Below are 27,580 nucleotides of genomic sequence, written 5' to 3'. Positions count from 1 at the left end.
GAGAGCCACTTGCTGCGGGGGAGAAACAAAGCTGCCAGCGCTTCAGCCGGCACCTTCTCAGATTTTGACAGTAGATACAAAGAATTCCAAGTCCTGTTTGCCCAAACTCAGGTGTTTTGCCCCTAAGTGATGGGCAAGGAGTGGGTGATGAGCAACCACTCCTCACTCTGCTGGAAAACACCGATCTTGACACACACTCGGTACTAAAGACCCCGCGAAGTTCAATAAAAAAGGTCATCGGGTCCCACCGAGTACAGCGCTCAGCTGCCGCCAGCCCCTTCTATTTCACTTGGCTAATTTCAATCCCAAAGAGCACTCTAAGAATCAGTCTGAATCACGTAACCACCCTAGCAGGAAAATGCGCTGTATGAGTTGGACCTTTTGGGGGTTTGTGCACTAGTAACAGCTGTCAATATTAGGGAAAAATGCACTGAAAAGGAAGCTGAACTCTTATAAATAGTCTTCAAATAGCTTCTGTGAGCACATACATTGCTTAAATCCAACAATCAGAAGACAGTAATAATTATTTACCAGAGCTGTACAGAGTATTTAGAAATAAATACTAGTACACACTAGAAGACAAGGTTTAATAATTGATAAAAATGTACAAAAATATTCCAACGGGAGAGGTTTCAGAAGGCGTACCACAGCAGCCGCTGCTTGTCACCGCGCAGGGCTGGCACAGCCTTCCTGAACACAAACTGGTCAGAGGCGAGCAAACAGGAGACGGGGCTTCAGCTTCTTCCTTTCCCCTTGTCAAGGGATGTTCTAGATGCGGCTACGCGGCTGCTGTTGAAACGCAGTGGTACATTCTTCAGCAGGTTCTTAAGGCAACGCACTGAAATTCATTTACAATTTGATTTTTGTTTTTAAATTTTCTTAACGGGAAGGTAACGCTGAAGTAACACCCGTAGCTGTTCGGATCGGGTTCTGGGGGAGCGCGAGAGGCGGCTGGGACAGGCAGCACCCTCTGCTGGCACCGCAGCGAAGGGCCCCTCGCATTCCCCTCAGCCGCAGTTCCAGGGCTTTGACAATTTACCGTAAAAATTGGCTCCGAGACGGTACTTAGACACGAATCTCAGCCAGGAAGTCACGTCCTCCGTTTCGTACAAAAGCTCAACATGGGTTTGGCCAGTGACGCAGTTCACAAAAGAGCAATTCCAATATCCGGTATCTTTTTGCAGTACAGATCAAGAAATGGATTCGTTACTCCCCTTCCATTGCCTTCCCCTTTTCAAAATAAAAACAAATCCATAAAACAAATTAAACCACAAGAAACTATATTAAGAATCTCTTTCTAAAAATGAAATTTTACCTGCCTACACCGGCCGGGAAAAGCAGCGTTACTACCTTTCTAGGAAGGACCGTACTTAAGAGATGCTTTGCTAGAAAGGTGCCAACACTTCCCTGGGCCTGCAGACAAGATCCAGTGAGCGCTGGAACACCTCCACCGCGGCGTTCCCTTCAGAGGGCTCCCTCCACGGCGAGCAGAGTGCCCGTCCTGCCTAGCAGGTCCTGGACAGACACTCAGCTTCGCACTCAGAATTTCATTCACTGTTCTAGATTTGATGCCAGGCCCATAATAATAGTACTTGAATGTATTTATGTGGTAAAATTAAAACCCACTGTTACTTCAACAATGGAACTCAGGATATCAGAACCCACATCCTGAATTAGACATTGGTTTCTTTTATTATGCCACAATGTAAACATATTTGGTATAAATAATGTTCTCATTGATCTTCATCCAGTTGTTCCAAAAGAGTCCTCCTCTGTTTTTCCAACTCCCCTTCACTCAGTTCACTGCCAGAAGTGTCCCAGTTCCCCTGCGGAGAGAAGCACGGTTAGCGGCAAGAAGGGTTGGTTTTCCACGCGGCGCCGGCTCACCGGCGGCACAGCCTGTGCCCGCTGTCCCCCTTACAGCCCCCAGCAGGAGAGGGACCGAAAGCTGGGGGCACAGGGGGCTGCTCGGTGCCAGGCTCACGCACCCCGAGCGGCGGCAGCCAGAAGAAGTGGGGAGGGCAAGGGGGAAAGGGCAAGCTAAGCTGAGCTCCTCCTGCAGACCGCGTCTGCCTGATCACACCCGAGTTCGCGTTCCCAATGGAAGATGCCGCGTTAGGCCGTGTAACTGGGTTTTTCAAAGGCATCTGGAGGCCAAAGCAGCTTATTTTAAGATAATATGAAAAGCAGACATCTGCCCTCCCATCTCCTCTCGGAAGGTGGAACGTATGGGGCGTTACCCGGAAGGACACCACCACGACCACAATCTAAACAACCAGAGCGGGGTGTACCATCCCCCCCTGAAGAGACCCCAAAAGATGCTGAACCAGAAGTTGTTCTTTCAAACACTTTTATGTGTCTTTGAAAATACTGTCCCAAGCCCCTTCCAAAACCAGTTACGCACAGAAGCGCCACAGCAAAGAGCAGGGCCGCAGCCACCAGCACGCTCCCACAGGACTCCCCAGCTTGAAAAGTGCAAGAATTGTGGAACTTCGTTCCACTAAGATTTTCTCCCAGTGTCAGCCTAGCGCCAGCCCCGCACTGCAACTACTGAAGCTTTAGAATGCGGGTGCCACACAGTCACTCAAATGTTTAACCAGCTGTGCTGCTCATCTCTTTTGAGATCAATCTGGCCAATGCGATGGAAAAAAGAAGGGCAGTTTAGTCATAAATACTACTTCGTCACAGTACGGACCAAACTTCAGTACTGTCTATAAAATAATGTGCCTCGTTCACACTTTACGTCAACGAGCAACAACAAATAGCACTTAATCAAATAGTAATTTCACACATCAATAAAAAAAAACACTAAATGAGGGAATAAGATCTGTATAATTAAGCTCTGCTTGAACATTTGGTCATTTTTATCTATAAATGGAACATAAATAAAGCTTTAGCATAAATAAAGCTTTCTTAAAGTAAACCTATAAAGCTTGCATACTATACTGCAGCATCCCATTGATACATAAAGCCCAAAGCATCAGACAAAAAGGAAACGAGCAAGCTTACAGAATCTTTTCCAGGTCGTTTTTTAGTAGGAGATTTATGTTTTGATTCCGATCTTTGTCTAGCTCTATCCTTTTCGCTCTCTCTCTCTCTTTCTTTTTTGTCTTTTTCTCGTTCAATATCCGATTCTGGTGAATCCTGTGTAAACAGAGGGGAAAATATTAATTTGTAGAATAACAACACCTCAGAAAAGTCTGACTTCATTTCAATACAGAACATATTAGAAAAACTGCTTAAAGTGGTTACTAATTAAGCACTTCCTATTAACCATGGCAGAAGTAAGTAATGCAAAAACATCACTAAAGTGATTTGAAAAGAAAAGGAGAGGTTTGTTCAATACAGAAGAACTTTCACCATTCTCAGTGCATGCAAAGACCGGGCACACTGGATGCGATGCAATAGATCTCTTCTGTACACAAATGTCATTCGCTCAGTAAGATCTCTGGAAAGGGTGAAATCTGGGAAACATTTTTCTGTTACACAGCTGCTTGTAACATCGCTGGGTTTTTACTGGACTATTAACCATACTGTGAGGGACTAGGTGTCACCACTGTGTTTTTATTCCACGTTTCATCCCAGTGTGGCTAAGCTTATGTGACCTTGTTTGTGTTGCAACCCTTTAGCACAAGTACCTTACTCAACGGCTAACAATTAATATCCCCCCCGCTTGTGACCACTGCCCACTGAAGGGCACAGCTAACCGCTCAGGAATTGCAGAAACAGAAGAATACGTCAGTTTTGAAGTGCTTTGCAGCCAACACGAGTTCAGAGACCCAAGCTTCTTTCCTTATCCAGGACAAAAAATATTCTTTGGCTTCAACGGACAGAGAGTGAAAGCTCTCTTTCTGCTCTTTAGGTCCTTTTGATAGTACATTTGCTATGAGTGCTTCTAACGCAACCCTGATATCAAGCAGACAAACGGAATGATGCTGAGCATAAGGCAAAAGGAAAAGATGGCTGGGGTTCTTCTCAGCTCTCCACAGTAAAAGTCAACGCCAAGATTTGCCATGATGAACGGCAAATACCAGGCTACTAGTACAGTCCTTTACATCTGCTTGCATGGTTGCAGTTAAACCCCCCAAATTTAGCAGTCTTAAATGGTTTAATATTAAGGTATATATACAAAGTTATTAAGTTGCCAATACCCTCCTGCAGTTTGATCTCACCCAGTGCCTATTACAAAGACAGCTGGATGACTACAGGTACCTAAAAAGGATTACTAAAACCATAAGGTGTCAAGTTGTCCATCAGCCAACTCAAAGAAGTTAACTGCACTTACAGACTTATGTCTTCGCTTCTTGCTCTTTTTCTTGTGTTTTTTTGACTTCTTGTAACTTCTCTCTGCAAACATAGGGAGAAATAAAAATACATCAATAAAATTATGAAGACCCAGCAATAAAACAGTAACATTAATTTAAAAACAAACAAAACAATCTCATACCAGATTCTGCGCTGGAAGAACGCTCAGAAACTGATCTAGATTCTGAACGCTGCCTTTTCTTCTTTGAATGGCTATCATCATCCTCAGACTCCGAGCCCTTGAGATACAAAAGAACGTGGTTAGCAAGACAACAGCACTGCGAATAGTTACAGAATTAGATTTTAAGACATCATGGAACACCTTACCGAACGAGAACGTGATCGCTTCCTGTGATGTTTTTTAGACTTTTTAGAATGTTTCTTGTTCTTTGAATGATGATGCTGACACTCGTGCTAAAGTACAAGAGAAGACAAATGTTATAATTGGTCTATAGGACACAACAAGGAACTGTAATGTTTCTTATTATCCACAAGGCATCTACAGCTAGCAGTGGTTAAAAAAAAATATAGAATCCAGCATTTATTGTGTCAAAACCCATAAACAGCTACCAGTATTGCCATGTTAAAGTAGTAATAAGAAGCATTTAGAAAGAAGGAAGCATACAGCTTTAGGCGTGGATGCACACAGCTTCTATTACCTGGATCCCTGTTTCAACACTTCCAATTAAGCCCCTGCTCAAGATGGCCTAGAATATACTGCGTAGCTTGCTTTGCCAAATTTCAAATTCTGAAATTAAGCCATTTTAAAATCTCTTACAAACTCCAGAAAATGAAACAAAAAACCCAAAGAGCATGTGCTGTAAAATCAAATCTCACATTATCTAGCAAAAAACAGCACCTTATTCAACAAGAATGACTTGTCAGCTTAACTCTTACTGCGGCCGATCCTAAAGTTAAGAATGAAACTAAACTACAACATCACTTTTGCACATCGGCAAAAAATTGGCTATGGTGGGAAAAAAAGTACATCTGCAGAGCTTGGCACGTTCTTGAAGTTTCAGATTTGTAGTGAACAAAATACCCCAGAAGTTTCATCATGTTTTGTATGAAATCACAGCAAGAAACAATGCTAAATTAACTTCTGAAAATTCTTGTAGGGAAGCAGATTAAAAGAACAACTATGTATCAAATAATATCAAATAACTCTAACGTGTTCTTCAGTTCCTTACTTTCAAGATGAGGTTTTAATATCCATTACTTTTACGTAACGCACAATGTCCACTGTTAACAGAAATCAGTAGAATTCTGTTAAATCCCTCTCCCTTTCCACACAATTTAAGAGCCTATCAACTAAGAATTTTTTTGTATGTTCTCTAATCAGGAAAAAATAAAGTAATAATTACCTCTAGTACATGCATGAAATCTTTAAATATTCTTTTTCTTTCAGACTCCAGAGTGATGTCTTCAAATGCTGGTTCCTTCACAAATCTATCTCTGATCTGTAAGAAAAATAGCAATAAAATACTAATATGAAATACAGCCATTCAGAAATAAAAATAATAATTAAAAAAAGACATAATTTCAGCAGTTGAAAAAGCCACTGTACTGTCACAAGGCTAAACTTATTTTTTATGCCAGCTTCACAACCAAAATGGTCTTCAGTAAAACTGTAACAGATGGAAGCATGCAGAATCAGACTGTTTTTTCCTGCCATTTAAGCCATGCAAGCTTGTTAAAGCATGCATTTTTATACAAAGTATACTTTGAGAGGAAAGGTTTTGAAAGATCATCCTACCAGAAGAAAGTTATAGACTAAGCAGAGTGTTTTATATCTCTAAATTAAGTTTGGGGGCTTTGTGTGATCAGTTTTTTGGGGGTGGGGGTGAGTTTTTTTTTTGATTGGTTGGTTGGGTTTAGGGTTTTGTTTTGTTTTGTTTTAAATTGTATTCAAACAAAAGTATCAATAGAATGAAGTTATTAACATGACATTTCATATTTTACTGAAGAAATGACAGGACAATTTTTATGGGTCTAAGTTATATAAAGAGAAACGCTAAGAGCTTAGAGAATCTAGGTTTACTTATAAAAGCATTAGCATGCAGCAGCCTGTTAAATATATTTGGAAAGACTTTCAATGTTAAGTGACAATACATACATCTTCCCAGACAGCATCCAATTCAATGGGAGGAGTAGCTTGCTTCAACATACTCTTGAAGGCAGACTCTTTCCGCTTCATTTTGCGAGCTTCTTCTTTTTCCCTCTCTCTTTCACGGGCTTCTGCCTTTTCTAGCAGCTATATCAAACAAACGTAAGATCATTTGAAAGATATCAAAATGGAGGACTAATAATTCAGTTTAATGCAATTTTTGGAAAGCCCAATGACAGTTCACCTTTAGAGTTTTCTACTAGTCACTTGGGTGTACAGGAAAATTAACCCATTACGTATTCTTACAGCATGCAACTGCTGTTTCTCAAACAGAATCTAAAATAGAGTTAGTACATAATGCAAGCCAGAATTACAGAAGCGCACACACACACAAAAATGAGAAAAGTTACGTATAAATGACAGAACATTACTTAATTCCTACCACAGAATTTCTCAAGTTGAAATGTTTATGTTTTGAATAAAGACATATCTCTGCAATCTTTATTTTGGGAACCGATATCAGAATGAGAGATGCTGTGCTTTAGAGTTGCTTAAATATTACCAGTCATAGCAATACAGTGAAAATAAGTGCCAATTCTTCTTTTTACAAGAGATTTAATACTGTAATTTTTTGAACATTCCTATATATGAATACTTACACTGTTGAAAGCCAGCTTGATATTTCCTGCATCTAAAGTAGTAGCTCTTTTAGTTGAACTGATGACCGTAACAAAATCTTCAAAGGAAGTATTCACTTCAACCACAAATCCTTTATCCTGTAAGAAAATTGCTTCTTTGGCATCAGGTAAGTCAGGAACTCTCACTTCAGTGCGAATGCACATGACATTAACACAATTTGAAATGCCATCTCCCAGTAGCAAAGAGTTCACTTGAATGATATGTTTGGCATTAAAAGAAGAAACCACATAATGGAGCATTTTCCCGTCTCACCTTTAAGATATCTTTTATTATCTTCTTTTCATCATGGTAACGTGCTTTCAGGTCTTCAACATAGAACTTGAAAAGATCAAGTGCTGTTGATCCTGATGAAAAAACTAGATAAGTCAAAAGCTAGCTCTAATAAAAGAGCTGCATTTTTTTAAACATTTAGAAAATATACAAATAACCCTGCTCTATTCTGCCCCAAATCCAAGACCTGTACCTCACTTTCTACAGGGTTGGAAGAGACAGTGTTCTTACCAGGTTGACCAAGCATATTAGTGAATCTGATGTCAGAGCTTATGGTTGGGTACAACTCCATCCAAGAGGACATTGAATGTAATTGTCCATGCTCGTGCAGTTCATCTAAAAATAGCTACAAAATACAAGTGAAATGGAAACTTGTAGTCACTCATCATACTATTACTTGGCTAACAGCTGGAATGGATACTCTTGATAATTGGAATACCATTTTTGTTAAAACGCCATGGAAAAAATCATTTTTTACATCATCATTTCTTCCTGCCTTCCTCCACCATTTACAATGTTCCAATTGCATTTCATTTCCATTGAAATTTATTTCCTCTTACTTTCCCCTACACTTGCAGCTTTCTGGCAAACAGATGTATTATACAGCAGACAAAATGCTACAATGCTGATAACTGACGCATTATACGCGCCCATTAGCCTACCCTAAGAAATAAAAAGCCGCATAGAATATCTAATCACGTAACATGTCTAGGACAGAAAAAGAAAGTCCACCAACCTGAAAAGATTCTCTATTTTTACGCTGCCGCCTTCTTTCTCTAAGCAAACTTTTCTGTTTTTCTTCTTCCTCCTCTTTTTCCAATGCCCTAATGTGTTCCTCAAAACAGATCAGTGCATCCTCCTTATCCATGTCTAGCAACAGATAACAACAGTGATAAGAGTAAAAATTAGGTATTTCTTCCCACTAACCGTAGAAAATTTCTTACTATGAGATAATGGTTGCCAGTTGTTACTGTGAGTGGAAGTTTCACTGAGCGCTGAAATACATGAAAACCTGTGCAGTAGCAAAAACCAACCTCCCCCAACCTGGATAAATTATCATTGCCAATGCAGAGCACAGAAGCCTTTATGACAGAAGTATTGTGGATGAGCACTTGTGCATCTCCCTGCATTACCACAGGTATCTTAGAAATGCAGGACAGAAGTAAGAACAGAGTATCTTTATCAAATGCTTTAGCAGTTGTGTAAATGCATATGCTGCTCTTAAAATACAGGATTGACTCATTTATAGGAAAAACGTGCTCATAATGGAAAAACTACCCTCTTACTCTAGAAGAGTAAAACAATTACTTTTTCTAGGAAAACAAACACAGCAGGATCTCAGTCTAGCAGAAGGTAGTGTAAGTATTTGCAACACAGATTATGTTGTCAAATAATACTTCAAATTTCAAAGGCTAACAACTACTAAGGCAACTCAATACCCAAAAAAGATAGCCTTTGCTTTACCATCAAGATTAATCAGTAACAGTTTTTGAAGCTGACATCTGTTTCCTAGGAACAAAACAAGACAGGTTCCTTTACACAAGCTGCTCAGCAGCTGTCATAGCGGCCCCGGACTGGGCAAGAGCAAGCCATACTTAGTCAGGAGTCCTCACTGCTAAAGACAAACCCATTCCCTCTTCCAAAAGAAACGCATAGACTTTTTACATACTCTGAAGTTCCTCATCTTCTGCAAATGTAGGATTGTCCATCAGATACTGCTGAGCCTCCGACCAAGTAGTACAGTAAGTGACATTAGCCATATTATCTAGTATGTTCTTTAAAGCTTCCCAATTCCTCTTTCGTAACTGTTTAGCTTGTTCCTGAGGAAAAAATGAATTTTTTTTTTTTTTAAATTTGAGGTTGTCTAGACAAAAATACATAACCCCTGAAAAGTTTGTTCTCTAAGAAAACACAAAATTAACCTTTCATTTACACGCAAAGCAACGTAATACAATTTGGACCTACAAACAATTTTTACATACTATTATTGCTTGCATCCACAGATAAACCATCTCAGTACTATTATCTCTGTTCCCGACAGACAGGAAAAGCTCATGAAAGGGTGCTCATCTTTTAGAGATGCTGCTAGGAAACTGCCAGTACTTTCAGTAAACAGTCAGTGCTGCAACAGGGTACTATGGCCCACCGTGCTGCTGAAGAGCAGATCTAAACCAGACATGCTAATCATAGGCCATTCCTTAAGCGGTGCTGTTTAGATAGCTGGCCTTTCTGTTTGTTTTCCTTTTCTAGCAAGTGTGGACCTTAACGCTTAGTCCCACTTAAATCAATTTCAGAAATTGTCTTGCTACACAGTTTGTTTCTAATTGCCTGTTTCTACTTTTCTGTCTACCCAAGGATGTTGGCGAGTGCTAGCATCACTACCAAATTTCAGTGAAAATGAACTGACCAGACACAGTCAGGGCCAGATCCTCACAGTCAGCATGGTACCACTGAGGTTAAAGGAAACACAGCTTCCTCTAAGAAGCCCATGACAGTTTCACAGTCTGATTCACAGCAGTTCAGAATAAAAGCCATCATATAATTTATTAAAATCATACTGAAAATTAAACACATTGCAAAATTAACAGCAACAAAGCTCAATAAGAACAAAGACCTTTTGAAGAAACTGCTATTTTATCTGCCATACAGAGTCAAATCAAGGGTTCATCTTTTCCACCAGCAGACTGCAATGAACTAGGCAAAGATAACAAGAACGATCTACTCCTAGTATGCTTGCCCAGTTTCAGACAGGTAGCTTTTCAGCAAATTGTGATCTCCAGAATGTTACCCTGCAGCAACTAGTTCCACAACTTCAGTTGTGTACTGTGCAGGAACAGAACTTCCAATAGTTTGTTTAGGTAAAGATTCATTACCTTCTGCCTGCTAACGTTATTATACCCCTTATGTACTGTATAATGAGAAATCAGGAACAAGTGTCTCCAAATTCACATCTACAAAACCAGTGACAGTTTTGAAGAGTTCCACCAATGCTTTTTGCTTTGTCCCCTTCCCCCATCACATCCTTCTAAACTGAAGAGTCCCCTCTCTGCAGTGTCTCTGTTGATAAACCTTGCCTCTCTTCTGTTCTTTTCTCTCTCTCTCCCTTTGGAAAGGGAGTAAACTGACCTGTACCCTGTAAGCAGTATACGGTTCACAGTAACGCAGCAACGTTCTCATTTGCTTCTCCATGCCTTTCCTACAGATTTCTCCCTTTCTGTTTGCATTTTGACACTTAAAATTGCACTGCTTGCAAGATTTCTTTACTGAGAGGTATAAACTAATTTACAGGTAACAAGTGAAAAGATAAGTTTGAAAGGAAGTTACCTTCTCTTTCTTAGACAGAAAAAACAAGACATCTTCATAAATTTCAAGACGATCACGCTCAGATATCGCATTCCAGACTTCCATCTCTCCAAACATTTGTTCAGCTTTCCTGTACAAAACGAAGAAAAAGCACACAATCATTTGCTGGTGAACACTCACTTAAATTGTCCCATTGACTTACAATAACATCAAATGAACTCTGTTTTAAGTAGTAATGCTTTTGTATGGCATCTCCCTAATATTCTGTCTTGGGCAACTTTTTCTGTGACAGCTTTCTATCTCTTATAAACAAAGAAAACAGTTAAAAACTAAAGCTGATGCCACTATATGCTCCTCTCCATAGAAGAGGAGTGCATTACATTAGTATTTTTATCTGAGGGCTAGCACATGTTCAGGCCACTGTTCCAGTAAACATTATATGAAATCAGATATATGAAATTTTCAATGACAGGCTTATTAGATATACCTCCCTTTGGGCATGAACTTGCTATCAGAACTACTTTGTTCTTAATGGCAGATGTAATATAAAACTCCTCTCAGCGTTATCTTGTATTTCTACTTATTAGAAGCTCAAACCATTATCATCAGCACAACACTCATTTGAGTGTTTTTTTTGCCTCGGTCTATGAAAATGAGAATATTTGTGTTCCTATAAAAATTTTAAGTTACAGGCTTTTCCAGGCTGAGCGCATACAAAGATTAGCATTCACCAAGAGCAAGCCAGCAAGATTTGATTATTAACTTGGCAAGCTAGTGAAGGCTGGAACTTCATTTAAGATCAGTCTTACTTGTATCTTGTTGTGGATGTCATCTTTTCATGGTTTTCAAGAAAACGCTGGAAGGATTCTTTAGCTTCTTTGTATTTTGATCTTGCTTCTTCTTTCTCTTCTTTTTCTGTTTGAACTTTGTAAGCATTAAAGGCTTGCTTTTTTTCACTTAATTTTGCCAAAGCACTTCATATGGAAGAAAAACAAAACAACGTCAATTATACAAAAGGGAATTAAATTAGAAAAACAAACCAAAGAGCCAAAAGATAAAAGTCATCACACTGTCTCTCCCTCAGGATTATGGAAGATCATTTCAAAAAAGCAATGAAAACAAGCACTTACTAATAAAAGCAGTTAATAAACCACAAGCTACTATCATGCTTTCAGGTTGCATTTACACATTTCGCGTTACAATACTATTTTTATCATGGATATCAACCACTTTTCTGCCAAGGTTTATAGCAGCCATCCATTTAAAAAAGTAACCTAGAATGTCTTTAGCTCCATCGTTGTAAATGCATGCTTTTATTCCCAAGAAAATCATTTAAAGAGCATAAAATACAACAACTGCCACATCTTTTCCAAATGAAAGATTACAGCTAGGACTTGCATTTCTTTATGTAGTAAAGGAACAAAGTCCCCCGACAATGGTACACATTCACAAATGCAAAAATATCTATTAAAACAATCAAAAGTTACATCAGTAAAGTCAAACTACCTTAATAGTATTTGCGTAGAAATGTAATGAGGAAAGAATCAAGCAGTACCTGTATCTAGGATCATTAATGATCATTTTCATAGCTTGCTCCCAAGAAGCATTGGATGGTACTCGCTGTGAAGACATTAAATCATTACCTAATCAGATATGGAACCAACATCCAAAAATGACAGATTCCTTAAAAAATAGCCCTTACAAAAAAAAAAAAAAAGCACTACACTTTCAAGGTTAAGACACCGTTCTTTGCCACAAATCTTTTTAAAATTTTATTAATAGTCGACATGGAAAACGAAACAAGGTACTTTTGGGATTATTGTTATTTCTACAATAAATTCTTCTGGAAGTTTGTCTACTATACAACTATGTTGACTCACTAGACAAAACACAAACAGATCCCATATACTCTGAGGGAAAACCAAAGCCAGTCTCATTTTACTCCCACTTCATCTTTATAACAAAGATAAAAAATTGAGCGCTCAGACAATCAGGCAACACTTTTATTAGAAATGTACCTCACTGTCAGACAAAAATATTGGCCGCCATAATTTCCACAACACTTTAAATACAGTTTTAGAATTACTACTTCATAGGGAAAAAAAAAGTGTCTTTAAATCATACTAGCTTATGGAAACACTGCATACTAAATCTAACAGTTCGTCCTTTTTCTGTATGGACCTCTACACTGTCTGTCTCTGAAGCATCTAGTAAAGCTGTCCGTGAAATCACTCACCGATCCAGTCTGAATTTTGGACAAAGACCAGATTACAAGTTTGCATTGCAGTGTGGGGATCATGTAAAACGAAGAAAATAAGAAAAAACTGAACTGAGAGCCCGGATGAAAACTCAACACCTCCCATTCACCCCAAGAGCTGGAAAAAAGTTCCAACTGTGTATTGTTTTCACTTTGCATTCTTTTTCCTTATTTCTTGTCTAGTACAAAAGTCATCTTCCACAACAGCGAGAAATTCTTCACATGAAAAAACATCTAGCAATTTCTGGCAAATGCAGTTTTTATAGTTCAATAAAGCATGAAGAATAGTTAACTGAAATACCTTTTCTTTTAACAGTTCTTTAAATGCTTGCTTTGCTTCTTCTTTTGTATTCCATGTATAGGTTTTTTTAACTGGTTGAGCATCATCGTCCTCTTTCTTTGAAGCAGCACTATATAAAAGAATCAGTAGTTTTATTTTTTAAGCCTTTTTTTTCTAAGTTAGAGGCACTGAAGAGTCATAAACCACCATAATAAGATAGAATGAGTTTTTTAAATAGCAACTCAAAGAAAAATAATGCTACACATGAGAAACACCACAATTTGTACAAGACTTTTCCTTACAGACACCATACACAACTGATCAAAAACAAAGCAAACTATTTCAGAAAAGTATTATCACTTATGCCTCTTGCCCTTAGTTATCTCCCGATGGCTATAATCCCCCACAGCGTATTTCTTTTTTGTTTGAATGATGAAAATCATAAGCTGTAATTCTCCACATAATCAATTCTCCATTATTAAAAACCAAAGGATCTCATGTCTGGTGGAACAGATAAAGATCTATTTAGTATTGCATTTTCTTCTAACGATAGCTAATTGCACAGATCTATGTAAGAGGAAACATATAGGGTAAGCATGTAATATTACCCTGGGAAACTCTTGCAGCTATCAAAAAATGAAATGTTCAAACCACTAACATTCTCTGTAGGGTTTAAGAGCTTTGGGAGAGGGTTAGCAAGGGCAGGGCGTTAATTTTTCTAAAAATAGATTTAACACTTCTTCCTCATTATTCTTCTCTTGCTGCCATTGATCCATGCTTACATTTCATTGAAGAAATGGCTAACTGTCAAAGGAGCCTGGCCACCTATAGTTGAAGATAAACCAGATCCTAGAAGAAATACAAAACTGCAGCAAAGCCACATGCGTTGTCATTTCACTTACTCTCCCGAAGCCTCCTGCTTGGAAGAGTCATCTGCTGCGTTAGCTGCAGTTTCTCCACTCTGTTCCTGCACAGCAGGTGTAGAAGTTGCTTGTCCCTGTTCCTCAGCTGCGGCTGTGCCAGTACTCTCATTTTCTACAACAGAAGTAGCTGCAGCAGATTCTGCTTCGGGGGCTGCTGTTGCTGCAGAAGCAGCAGTGGTGGTAGTAACAGCCGCAGCAGCTTCAGCAGCGGTTGTGGCTGTGGTGGTTGTGTTTGTGGCTTCTGCTGCAGCAGCTGGAGCAGATGTTGTTGGAGTCGATTCTTCGGGTTTTGTGCTATAGGTATCAAAAAACAGGAACAGTCACATAGAAGCATGGGATAACTTAATGGCTTAGAGAAACCTGTAGTTTAAATAAATTAATGAAGTATGAAACGAGAGGTTTAGGTCTAGTTACAAAGATTGTATCTCGAACACAAAACAATCTTAGCTCAGACAAAGGAAACGCTTTACTGAAACTGTGTAACTATGTAGATCAATCATTTCAGTTAAAAAGAAATCTAGAATATACGATTTGCGTTTTTATATATTAAGCCACCATTTGGAATGAAAAGCTGGAAGAAGCATGTTTTAAGATTCAAGGACTAGATTCCATTTTTAAGAAATAATAGGCAGCCTAATGTAAAAGACATTAGCATACCATTAAAAACATACCTGTTTTCTTCAGCTTTAATCATTGCTAGAGGAGAAAGGGGAAGAAACAATCAAAATATAGCTTCAAAAATAGTTTATATATGCAGGGTAAAAATTTATAATTAATATGATTTAATAAAAGCATAGCTTTAAATATTTTTGTTACTATCAATAATTCTAAAATTTGTGCCCTTTAAAGACTGACATCAATTCAGACTAAAACAAAATTTAGAAATCCCATTAAATAAAGATTAGGGTATATAAAAAACGACTTCTTGGTTTAAAATAATTATTTCAACTTTATCTGTTCTTTAAACTAGTCTTTTAAAGTCAGGTTTACTGAAACAGATCTTTCCTTCTTTTTTTATTCTAACAGTCACTGATGCTTACTCTTCGTAGTACTTTTTAAAATACTCATTGACTACCCCAGCTGATTTTGTAGATTTTTCATCAAGATCTTACTTCCCTTACTGGCTTTCAGCAGACAGCCAATACTAGTGCTCTGAGGATAAAATACATTACTGTTTTTAAAATTCTTCCAAGACACCAAAACAAAAATGTAATTCTTACTCAGTTATAAGCTATACTGTATAAGAGAAGTCCAGCACCTTTTACCCTGGTTTCCCAAGTCAATGACGATTAGTACAGTCACCCCTCTGCCTCTCGTCTTCCCCCATCAACCTAAACCCCTTCACAAATCCTACTAAGTTCCTACAAGTTTCCAAAGGATTAGTGGCTAAGTAAGAGTCAAACCCTACAACAGCCCTAAAATGAAGAAAGACTAGAAGCATTACCTACTGCTAAGACAGAAAGCATGCACATAGCCCTGAACAAGCCACAGCACATCACATCCTAATCCAGTTCCCGTTCAGGGACACGAGGGGGAGCTGATGCTGCTGCCACATAAGTAGGGAAGAACTAAGGGTACAGTGGAAAAAGGGAAAGGTGAGGGGGTGTGGACACAGGAGACAAGACTGCTCCATAGAAACCTCAGACTGCATTAACTCTACTACATACAGCTTATTCCAGTAGATTTCATTTCTAACAGAAGTTTGACTGCTATGCTTTGATACCAAATTTTTGCTAGAAGTCATGCGTATGCACAGCTTACAACTCACTGCCACTCTCCCTACTAATTTTTCTTAACATTACCTTCAAGATCCTCAAGCTCTTTGGGTTTTGCCCAGCGCGATTCTTTTGTTTGGGAATTATAATAGTAGGGCTTTCCAGAATCCGATTTATACTCTTTCCAGGGACACTTAGACAACAATTGCTAATGGATAGAAAACAAAAACATAAAATCAAACTTACAATTGTGTTTTAAAATTAAAAGGATAGCTAAAAGCGAGCCAGAAACACTATGCCAAGAAATAACTTAAGGATCAATGAATACAAGTCATATACTTTGCAAGAAAAATCCTCCCTAGTGATAAATAAATACATCACTTATCTAAATATTAAAGAAAGCCATCTTTCTAATAAGGAAAATTTATTTAAAAATTGACAAAAACTGTTGAGAACTTTGTCTTTTTTGCAGCCACAAGTTCCAACAACATAAGGAATGTGATATAAACATTTTTGCAACGTTCCTTATTTTAAGAGTTTGCTCCCATTAAAAAAATAAAAAAAAAATCTATTGGCACAGCTATCCTGCACAATAGTTATGCTAGCAAATTCTTGCGTTCACACAAACTCACACAGTACGGTAATCTTCATCTGAATTTAGTTTACCTCAGCGGGTGTTTTGAGATCATCTGGCTTCTCCCATGTAGACTGCTTTGTTTCAGTATTATAATAATATGTTCTTCCATCAGGTGATTTGTGTTCTGTCCATGTAGATTTCTAGGAAAAATAAAAGGTACCATTAATGATGAAAAATAATTGCTGACCGAGATGCTATCAAAAGCCACTAAAAAGTTAAATACAAGTGGAAAGCTGATAAACCTGTTTAGAGTGCTCTTCATTAACAGAACTGTTGGTTGTGGCAGTTTGCTGGGCTGCACAAACTACGGGATGTGTTGTCTGAGGGCGAAACAAAACAGAGCTCTGAAAAGACATTCTGGTTAATATTTGTTTTTCATTTGAATGTGTATATTAAATATACTAAGTAATTCAGCAACAAAGGAAAAACAGCAAGCCAAAATCTAAACACATTTAAGTCCACATTGTTTTCGAGAAACTACTATTTTGAGACAAGAGCTATTAAGAGTCCCTCAAAGCCCCCTCCCATTCAGCAATCCAAGGCAGCCAATTACCATCAGAAAAGAAAGCAAAAGTGAAGATGATCGGACCCTAACAACTTCAAGTGAAAGTCCCAGAAGCACTCCATGTTTTCAAAACTAAGAAAAATTTGCTTCAAGAAGATTCTGACTTCAAGAGTTTAGTGTGCACTCAGGAGTACCTTGCTACTGCTTTCATCAACAGTTTATATAAACTTTCTGAAATTAGGGCTGGCGGAATACAGCTTTAGACATCTACTCTGTTTCAGTTACCGGGTATGGCTGAGGTGAAACAACCTTTTTACAGGTCCAATTGCCTTGCCCAATTACACAGAATGCAAATCTCATAGAAATAAAAGGACAATTGATGTTAACCGATATTTAATAATTAAGCTAGGTACAAGGTCCCCAAATTTTGAAGTAACAACCAAAAAACTTACAATGGGGTATCTTTGAGGCCACATGACTATTTTTACAGATTCCGCCTCTTCGTTATCTAGCCAAACTATTTTCTTCATCATCTTAAAAACTAAAGGTAAATGTCTGGGATATCTTCTAGACAAGTAATTTAACATTTACAAAATTTTAAATAGAAATCTGATAGTGACTGAAAGTTATTCATGGTCATTCAAGGTGTCATGAAAGACAAATTCAAAATTTGAGATTCCTTCCAAATGACCTGCCTACCTCAATACAAAGTCACATTAATTCACGATTCAAAAGTTTCATTATTGAGATACACAGCACCAGTTCTGTTCCATCAGCGATATCCCATCTGATGGAAAGGTGGAAGAATACTGAAAAATCACCTAACGAGGTAAATTTGGCCTGCAAGCGACCTTCCTGTTTACAAGTTCAACCTATGTTGAATCACCTTCCATGCAACCTACCCAATATTTATTTCTACTTAAGCTACTGAATTATGCTATGTTCCCACAAACACGGAAAGAGACACTAACAAAAGCAAATTTCAAATAATGTCAAGACTTCGGGGGGGAGAAGTTAAGCTAAATTACCAACAAGCAGCAAAATTGATGAAGTGGTGATAACTATTCTTTTGAGGTTAGTACTTTATATTCTTCAAAAACCACAATGATGTTTTCAAAATTATTATGGGTAACTATATAGGCTATTCTCTTTTTATTGTTAAAGTGTTTGGTAACAAAACTCTCAGTAAGCTGACAATGCTAATAAAGGTTCCAATAAATCACATGGGACTGAACAATACCAGAACCTTGACCTGGCTTCTCCTGCTAAGCACAGCTGCACTAAGGAACAGCAAGAAAGACTTAATCATTGCCTAGCAAATTCTGCTACACATATTAGAACTCCTAAAGCAAAATATTCATTAATATGTAATAGGCAAAAAGTTACCCAAATGTAAGTAAAATAAAAATCTGCTTATAAACTGGTCACTGATATGGAAGGACAAAAGAAAGGAAAAAAAAAAAAGAGGAAAACACAGAAAGAGGAACAACCTTCAATCTTCTTCAGCGCAAATAGAACCCCAACTCTACTCTGAGTAACTATCTAGCCCAACACTTGCAAAGATTTAAATCTGAAAACAGTCAGCTTTAAAGTAACATAGGTATCTATGATACAATTCACTTGCTGCTCAGATAGGGCAAAAAGACCTAAAACCACTACAAGGAACATCTCATATTGCTGTCCTGCATACTAGAAGAACTAGAAATACAGCAGAAAGGCACACCTACTTTAGTTCAAGCTTAAATTTCTTTAAATGACAAAATACTACATTCACACAAAAAGATCATGAAAACCATATGTATCTGACAAATAAAAAACACATTTGGAGCTATTAATTTTAACATTAATTACAGACTGACAGTCAAATAAGCAAAGAAGCTCCATATAAGAAGAAAAATAAGATACAAGGTTTTCTTTTAAACCTGTAAAGCCATGTATGCACAACACCACACAGCTATTACAATCTTCTAGAATTTTGATTTTCACTTACTTGAGTTCCAGGAGGTGTTACACCTAAAAAATAAAATTTAAAAAATTGATTTAAAAATGAGTTTGGTTGCTTTATTTTTCTACAAAAGACTGCAATTAATCAGTGTTTGAAAGAAAAAAAGGTTTTCTGTGAATCAATGAAGATATCAGTTACTGATATGCTAAATCACATTTTACAGAAAAGTATAATATTTTTTTTTTTAAATACTTCACCTAATTTTGCTGAAATATTTTGAAATGGTAACAAATTGTTTATACTTACCTACTTGTGCATCCATACTGTTCACTCCTGGCTGTAGAAACAATCAACAGACGTTTAAGTACTGAGTGCAATTATAACTAAATCATCAATAAATACAGTACATATCCAAACAAGTGCTTTCAACACCAAATGCTCTACTGCCTTAAATACGGATTCCTATCTTCCCATCGCCCACTTTATTATTACTACTTCTTAAATAAGCGATTAGGAACATCAAGCTACTTTTCAGAAAGGCAATATATACAATAAACTATACCAGGGGGTCCCTTGCCCTTTCCAATACAAATCTTTATCTCCCAAATGAGTAGGTTGGGAGGAAAAAAAAAAAAAGGATTCTGAATTTCTGCTGGAGTAGGTTAGTAGGCTTCTGTTATAGTTATGTGGCATAAGCCTTTGAACATATTAGTGTTGAATTTGTTGCATTCATGGAACTGCTTGCAAATAACCAAAGCTCTTACACATACCCTTTTTGAAATTCTTTCAAACTAAGGAAAAAGATTAACAGAATTCACATAGAGTTTTCCCAATTTCTTTCTTTTTCTGTAGGCAAAAATTAGCCTGCAAGCTTATCTTTTGCTAGGGTTTATCTTTCAGCTTTCTTCTACAAACTTTATTAACAAAAAACTCCTCAAGTAAAAAAAGTAAAATTTGTTAAAAAGAGAAAAGAAATCATGTTTGATCAATTATGTTTGATATTATCCAATAGACCTAAACCAGGTGAATCATCAATGAAATGTAGGCCTTTAAAGTGCATTCTGTATATTAAAAAAACCTCAGCTACTCTGTGTGCATGCATATGTCTATGAGCGTAAGTACTGTCAGTTAAGCAAGGCCATAGTTAAATTTGTGTCTCTGGTAAGTAACCTTTCTGACACATTTCTTTTCTTGTGCCTATGTTTACTTTTCCAAATTCTATTCTGATTTTCTGTGTATTGTAAGAGCACTAATCTGACTGAAATAATAATTTTTAGGAATTACACTGGTTCTAATCAGCTTTCTGGAAGTAAACACTTCTGTAGACCACAGAACAGCGACCTGCATAGGAGTCATTTGAAAGACCACCACACTTGGATGAAACAGTCAAGACCAAAGAGCCCTGACATCAGTATAAATCATTCCGTTGGCCTCAATGAGCTTTAGATTACATTTTACACTTCGAGAAGGTATTTTCCATCAGACAGCCATTCAACAAGTCAATAATCTCATGAAGTTTACCAAGCAAATCATCAAGGCTGCAAAGAAGGTCACCATTTTTTGCTCATCTACAAATTATTTTAAATTAGGAAGTGGTAAAATCATTCTTTTATTTCTGAAACACTTTCCATGCTGTGGTACACATGCGAGGTACAAGAATGCTGCCATGACAGACAAATGCCTTCTCATACACATGCGCAAAGGTGTGAGCTCCTCCTATCACTGCCAAGAGGGTTAAGGGCAAAATTAAATGCTGGAGCCCTCTGCTATGCTACTTTAACTCCTAAATACCATATATCCACAGACTTAATTCAATCAAAATTTATTCCTAATCCCATATTAGAAACCCAAATCTGCCTTCTTGCCAAAATATGTAAAAACATACAGTAAAACTCAAAATTAGACTGATTTTAGTGCTGATCCCTCCCTCCCCTTTTAAGTCTCTTTTGGCCATAGCATTTTTAAGATTTTTCTCTGGAGGTCTGAAATTCTTTCAAAATTTTCCATGAGCATCATTTGTCAGAAATTCGTAACAACTTCTGTATGGGAAATGGAGGAAAATCACTAACATCCTTCCTACTTGGTAGCTTCTAAAATATTTAGTGCATTAGGAAGCAGCTATATAAGCACAAGAACTATTGAAGCACAGTTCCCACGAATTTGCCTAAGGAGTTACTGACTTTTACTTAAATTACACTAAGGCTGTAACATACACTCACATCTCATTAAACAGAGAACAGCAGTGAGAAACGAACTTGTAACTAACAGGCAGATTCTCTAGTGTCTGATAAAGCCCAAGCACTAAATTTTTCTCCACTGTTAAGATAATTAACATCCCTTCTCTGGTATGAATTCTCAGTCATCTAGCACACGTCAAGGTGACATTACATCCTTTTCCTAACAGTCCCTTCTCTATGTATTTTGCAGATACTTTGCACCTTTGTGATTTTTCTTTCATTACTCCAGAGGGCGGATGGACTGCTTAACACAATACATCTGGTTACACACAGCATATTTAGTAGATGAATTAAAGATCTCTTTCAGCAAACCCTTAATGAAAAAAACCAAGTGGAATATTAACCAACTTATTTTTTAAAATAATCAACAAAAGCAGTAGCAAAGGTTTTGTACTTAGCACTATAGGAAAATTCAGAGTTCTACAAGGATGAAATCTGACTTGGGGATGTAGTATCTGCATGGTAGAAAACAAAAAATAATTTATTTCTAAATTTAAGTGGATAGAACTGTTTTGAAGTGGATCTCCTACAGTTACTTTAAATCTCCAAAAAGATTATGTTAATAGGAAAGAAATTTAGCCTTTTCCACTTCAGAGACACTTCATCTGTCATATCTGTTAACTCTTCCCTCTCCATTTCCACCCAAATAACTTCTTCATACCTCTACTGATTTCAGCAAACTTTACTCAAGATCTCAAACGTGCTGAATTTCAGAAAGTTTTACGAAAAATCAGACATATAGCGGTCAGACAATTAGCCCTCCCTCCAAACAGCCAGAGTTCACACTGGTTCCTGCCGAGCTACAAGCAGGTGAGGGACAAGGGAGGAGGCCAGGGGTGCGGGAAGCATTATGGGAAGCAGAATCCAGACAGAAAAAAGAAGGGAAAAGCAGGCACAGATACAGAGAAGAGTTTAAAGACTGATGAAAATCCACAGGACACCAAGTATCACTAGCTCTACCTCTCGCAGAAATCTTACTTTTTTTACAATAATTCAAAAGCTACATAAAACTTCATTGTAATTAGCAATACCTTTTTCATAGTCTAAATCAAGAAAACAAAGGCATACCCATACTGAAGTAATGATAGCAACTGACACAAAGACCTTTTAAAAACCAGAAAAGTTAAGTTAAACTCACCGGAACCGTAGGCTGCATAGCAGCTTGAGACATGTGAGACATCATCATTCCAGGCATTACTGACTGCATCATTCCAGGCATCTATAATTAAATAGTATTTCAGATATATTTTATTATATTTTAAACATAAAATATGAGGATTCTTTTATTTTTATTTAAAAGCAAATATCTGGTAATAGTTTTTAATAAAAAAAAACCCTTTTAAGCACTTGGCAACAAAAAGTAAGATAGGTTTATAAAATTCTAATTCCCTTCATTACACTCCTACAAAATCGACGTTAGCAATAACATGTCTACAGTATTCAAAGTCTGATATGAAGTATTAACAAAGAAGACCATTTAAACTACAAAAGAACAACAGCAAATGATAAGATGTGTGATCTGTTAATAAGCTATAACTGAAATCCTAAGTTAAAGCAGGAAAAATAAAGGTTGGGAAAGATTTCTGCAAAATTCCAAGGCCACACGGAACAAACTAAACAAAGGAAAGGTAAACTCAAGAGTCTAAGATTAGTTCTGCTCACATATTTTGACAACTTTCAACCTGTCTCCCTTTCCTCTTACCTCACAAATAGGAAGAAACACTTTAAAGGGACACTGTAAAGAAGAATGAATTTCTGCCAACAACTTCAGGATGAAAAGAGCTATTAAATTCAAACATCAAAGCTCTAAAACAATTGTGATCTCTTTTTTTAAAGGCCTGGGGAAAAAAACCTTAATATAGACACACGATATTAAACCATGTAACAGTGTGAACTTGGTAATGGGGACATATGACACTACAGAAATGAAAAGTTTGAGTCTAGACTTCTATCTGAGTTTGTTGGGTGCTCTGATGAGACCAAAAAACCACAGAACTGCTAACTCAGATAAGCTAGCTTTTGCTCAAGTATTTATGCTTATGGTCTCAAAGGGATAGTTATACAGAAGTTATGCATCACTGAAGCGATGCACTGAAAAGGTGTCAAAAATGCTACTGAAAAAGCGTTTAATACCTTGCACATTTCCCATTATTTTGGCTGATCCCGGCTTTTGAGAACTAACAAGCCATAAAAAAGTGGCAAAATGAATTAAATATACAATTTAGGTCACTACGAACATGAACTTTTGGCCACTGATCCCAAACAGGTCTTGAGAAGTCAAACCCCTTCAACCTTTCAGTTATGCCCCTTTACCTTTATTGTCCTTGGCAGGCTGGCCAAGTGACCCCATCCCCCTGTATCTTCAGGGAGCATCAGGTTACCACTCTCCTCATCTTGCATCTCGTGCGGAGAGAGGGATATGTGGTAGGGCTACTGCTCCACCCTCAATCCACAAGGTTTTCTTGGGAGGGTGAGGGAGGAAGGAAAGACTGGAAGGCGGCCCCTCCTATTCCTCGCCATCCTGTAGAAGCAGGAGAAGAAAGCACTCTTGCCCCACCGCTACTTGCAACTAAGGGGGCTCTGAGCGTGTGAAACTTCTTGAAAGCCCTGGCTCAGGTCCTGAAGAAACCCTGCGCAGTTTCTGCATAACACTAACCCAAAGTCAGCAAAGGAAAAAAAATTGGGAAGGAGGGCGAACTCTTTTCCAAAAGACCCTCCTCTGAATGACGCTGGCAGGAGGCTGTTGCTACTATCTATGCAAAGTACCTGTCCTACAGGGGTTCACCTCAGAAAGGAGAAAACAAGCTACACAACATCCCATCCTGCAAGGCCTCACAAATAAATCTATGATATCTGCTGGAAGGAAGAGCTTATCGTTCAAGGAAACAAGCCAAAGTGAGTCGATACTTCCAGCACAATAGTTCTGGTGTGAGGATGTCACCGTCCCTTTCCATCCTTAAGGCTGTAGGATAACCAAGCCTCTAAGCTTCTCTCTGCCGTGCCATTTATACTTAGCTTTTTACTCTACACCTATCAAAAAGTCCCCAGTTCTCTATATTGCTCACTAAAATATTAAAGACTGAAATATTCGATACATGAGAGTGAGAACAGTGGAACAGAAGCTACAAAAGAACTATTAAGTAGAGGAATAAAACAGAACTGCTAGTTAAGTTTCTAATGAACACACACAAAAGCTCACGCTATTAGCTACCATGATAATGGTCAAATCCTCCTCATCTTTTAACACTGCATTATTTTTACACCAGAAGCTCGAAGAGGCTGCAAAACCATGCTGAAGAGACTCCGACTAAGCCTTTATACACCAGCTAAAAGAAAAAAAAAAGACGACACACGCCCTATCTAAGGTACTGCAAAGAAAGACACTGAGTTGCCAGCATGACCTTGTGGCTCTTCTCAAAGGGTTAATCTTTCTTGCCATCCTCTGTCTACTCTGGTCTACTCGATGACACTCAGTTTCTAATTATGAAACCACCATCACAGGTAGTATCACTAGAACATTTATTATATACAGAAAGGAAATTGCTTCTTTTAGAAGTTCAGAATTTAATCAGAAACCACACAGGAAAGTATCTTTAATTGTTGAAAATAAAAGCTTTAAATTTGCAAAAAGCACAGATATGATTCTGGCTACTCTGCCTGCCAACCCAGGTTCACACCTGTCGATCTGAATGGCCAAGTTTATTTTTCAATCACATGAGACTAGCAACAACTGTATATAGACAGAATTATAAACCACTCCCTAGGATTCAAGAAGGAATTCTGCAAAAATTCAAAACATAATTATTCCTTGCCTTGCATCTCCCTATAATTTCCGTCTGTGTAGATGTAAGAGTTAGCCAAGAATTAAAGAAACATGAAGTTCTCTACCACTACTACCTCTGAAAAGAGCACTACTTTATGTTTCTAGCTTGTATTAGTAAGATAACCTTACCTCATCAAAATCTAAAGAAAACTACCAAAAAGCTTTAATAAAAAACAAATTATGGATTCATACCTACGGCTATTTACAATTAAAGTTACGCATGAGGTGCATCAATTACCTGTTACAAATGAGAAGAGTTTCTGCATGGATAGGAATGCTGTGGCATAAAATACCCCGAATTATTAACCTTAACATATGCAAGTTACTGTATGAGACTTACCTACCTCAGGAATTACCCGACATCATTATGGGAAGAAAGAAAGAAAAAAAAAAAATCTTGTAAAACTGCCTTACCTGCCCCATTGGTGGTCCTCCCATGGGGGGCATCATCTGAGGCATCATACCGTGGGGAACTGGCGGCATATTTGGTGGTCTCTGACCCATTGGGTGCATTCCCATGGGAGGATAATGTGGCATGCCTGGGTGTCCCATCTGAAAGACAGCAACAAATGAGAAAAATCAGCACGAAGCCAACAACCCAAACTTCACAAAAGCATTAATAACAAAGAGACGCTCAACACTGAACTGAACATGATTTGGGCAATTTTAGATTGATACTGCAAAACAGCAAACAAGATCATTCACTCTTCTTAGGTCCTCTAGAGCCAGAGCCAATCAGAATTAACAAATCCATTTAAAATTTCAAAACCATCATCCAAATGAAAAAAATCCTCCACAATCTTTCATCTTGTGGTTTGTCACACAAAAACGCACTAAATTTAGGAATGGAACTGTTTCTGCATGCTCTTCCATACAATTATGATTAACGCAAGTAACCCTGTGGCATAAAAGTAAATCAGAGAAAGAAAGTATCTCCTACTCCTGACGTCCAAGTCTGAAATAACTTCTACACTGACTACCATCCCCGTATTTTCCTAAAAACCTGAATGCTGTTGCTCTTCTAATACTTGGTGTAGTCACACTGCTAGTACAAAGATGGATACAGACATTTTTTCCTATTTTTTTTAATTACCAAAACATATTGAGAGCTTTCTATTCTACTTAGAAGCAACAGCTCTAAGAGTACCTCAGGAAAAACACTGGAAAGCATTTTTCTTTGAGGAGATAACTTAAGTGAATAACATATTTCTGTGTGTGTATAAGTGCTCCAGTTTATAAATATGAAAACTATCTTTAAGCAAAACATCATTTTAGAAGAGTGCTTAGCAAAAAATAAAAACAAGTAAAGCTTCTTTTTGATATTTTCAAAAACAATTTTTCTATGATTTTTTTCTTTTTGTACCAGAAGACAGGAATACTAACTGTCTCTGAAGCTGGGAGTGTGTGGTTCATACAAAGAAATCACAAACAACTAGAAAGGTCTGAAGCATCCAAATGTAACACTTGACCCCCGCCACATCCTTGACTCTTACAGGACAGGCAGTGACAGCTTGCCTCTTTACTGAGCCTCAGATGCTGTCCACATAACTCAAGGTAGAACAACAGTGTTTCCTCAGACCCTCCTCCGAGTGTCACCGCCTTTTCTTTTCCTTCCTGAGGGACCTGCCAACCAGGTGCCGCTGGTCACCCGCCAGCCCCTGCCTGGCGGTCGCTGTGGCAGAGGGCTCTTACGGCGGGAACGGCACCGGCTAAGCCTCCCCTCCCCTCAGCCGCACACCCATTCACGGGGCTCGACAGCAACGCGCCGCCTCCAGAGGCGGAAGCCCGCCAGGCCCTAGCGCCCTCGCAGCAATCCCCCGTTCACACGACAAAGCCGGCCCCGCCACAAAGGGCCGCGGCCCCGGCCCGAGGCACGGCCGAGTGCCGCCAACCCCGCAGCGCGGCCCACCCGGCGCCCCCTACTCACCATGAGGGAGCCGCGGTCGACGCCGCCGGGCCGCATCGAGGGGCTCAGCAGACTGCCCCCGCTGCACCTGCCAAGAAGCCGCCCTCTGAGTGGCTGCCGCGACGAGGGGCCAAAGGGCATGAGCGGCTCGGGCTCCCCGCGGGGCGGGAGCAACGGGGCCAGCAGGCTGACTGGCTTCCCGGCCGGCCAATCCGGACGGCCCGCCAGTCGGGTGCTCTTCGGCGATTGGTCCGCGGCGGAAGCTACGGGGCGGACGGCGTCCCCCGGCGTCAGCTGCATGAGGGGAGGGGGCTTCGGCAAGGAGAACGGGAGCGGCTGCGGGGAGGCGGTCGCCGCCGCCGCCGCCGAATCCCCACCTGACATCCTGGCCGCCGGCCCAGCCGCGAGGAGCTCTTCTCCGCCTCTCCTAGCGTCGGCGCCCGGAGCCGCTGGCGGCGGCAAGGACCAGGCGGATGGAGAGAGGCCCCGCGCCGGGGGGGGGGGGCGGGGGAGCCGCGGAGAAAAGTCGGCTCGCCGGGCCGGACCGGGGGTGCGGCGGGCCTGCGGCGAGCAGAGGCGCCTCCCGGCGAGAGCGGGCCGCTGCCGGCAGGGTACGGGGCGCAGGCCCGCCGGGCCGCGGAGCTCGCGCGGGGGGAAGTGGCTGCGGC

General features: G+C 39.1%; 1 protein-coding gene across 11 annotated transcripts; it reads right to left on the bottom strand.

Moving 5' to 3' along the window:
* Positions 1-560: 560 nt before the first annotated feature.
* PRPF40A (pre-mRNA processing factor 40A) lies at positions 561-27,580 on the bottom strand. Of its 11 annotated transcripts, XM_075152641.1 has the most exons (27): positions 27,290-27,580; positions 26,934-27,206; positions 25,421-25,558; positions 22,322-22,402; positions 19,253-19,283; positions 18,992-19,014; positions 16,739-16,840; positions 16,526-16,636; positions 15,947-16,067; positions 14,816-14,840; positions 14,124-14,438; positions 13,243-13,351; positions 12,240-12,304; positions 11,494-11,658; positions 10,706-10,814; positions 9,051-9,201; positions 8,118-8,251; positions 7,613-7,727; positions 7,364-7,467; positions 7,072-7,188; positions 6,422-6,559; positions 5,670-5,765; positions 4,633-4,719; positions 4,448-4,544; positions 4,286-4,347; positions 3,010-3,144; positions 561-1,826 (listed from the first exon to the last, which is right to left on the bottom strand). In XM_075152641.1, the coding sequence occupies exons 2-27, from the start codon at positions 27,051-27,053 to the stop codon at positions 1,734-1,736; spliced, it is 2,844 nt and encodes a 947-aa protein (XP_075008742.1). In that variant the 5' UTR covers positions 27,054-27,206; positions 27,290-27,580; the 3' UTR covers positions 561-1,733. The 11 variants fall into 11 exon arrangements, with proteins under 11 accessions (XP_075008742.1, XP_075008736.1, XP_075008737.1 ...); XM_075152635.1 differs by having other exon boundaries at positions 16,739-16,816; positions 26,934-27,560; XM_075152636.1 differs by having other exon boundaries at positions 7,364-7,455; positions 16,739-16,816; positions 26,934-27,560.

The sequence above is a fragment of the Calonectris borealis genome, chromosome 6, assembly GCF_964195595.1.
Source record: "Calonectris borealis chromosome 6, bCalBor7.hap1.2, whole genome shotgun sequence".
NCBI lineage: Eukaryota > Metazoa > Chordata > Aves > Procellariiformes > Procellariidae > Calonectris > Calonectris borealis.
The sequence above is the reverse complement of the archived record's forward strand: the minus strand, read 5'-3'. Positions and strand labels throughout refer to the sequence as shown.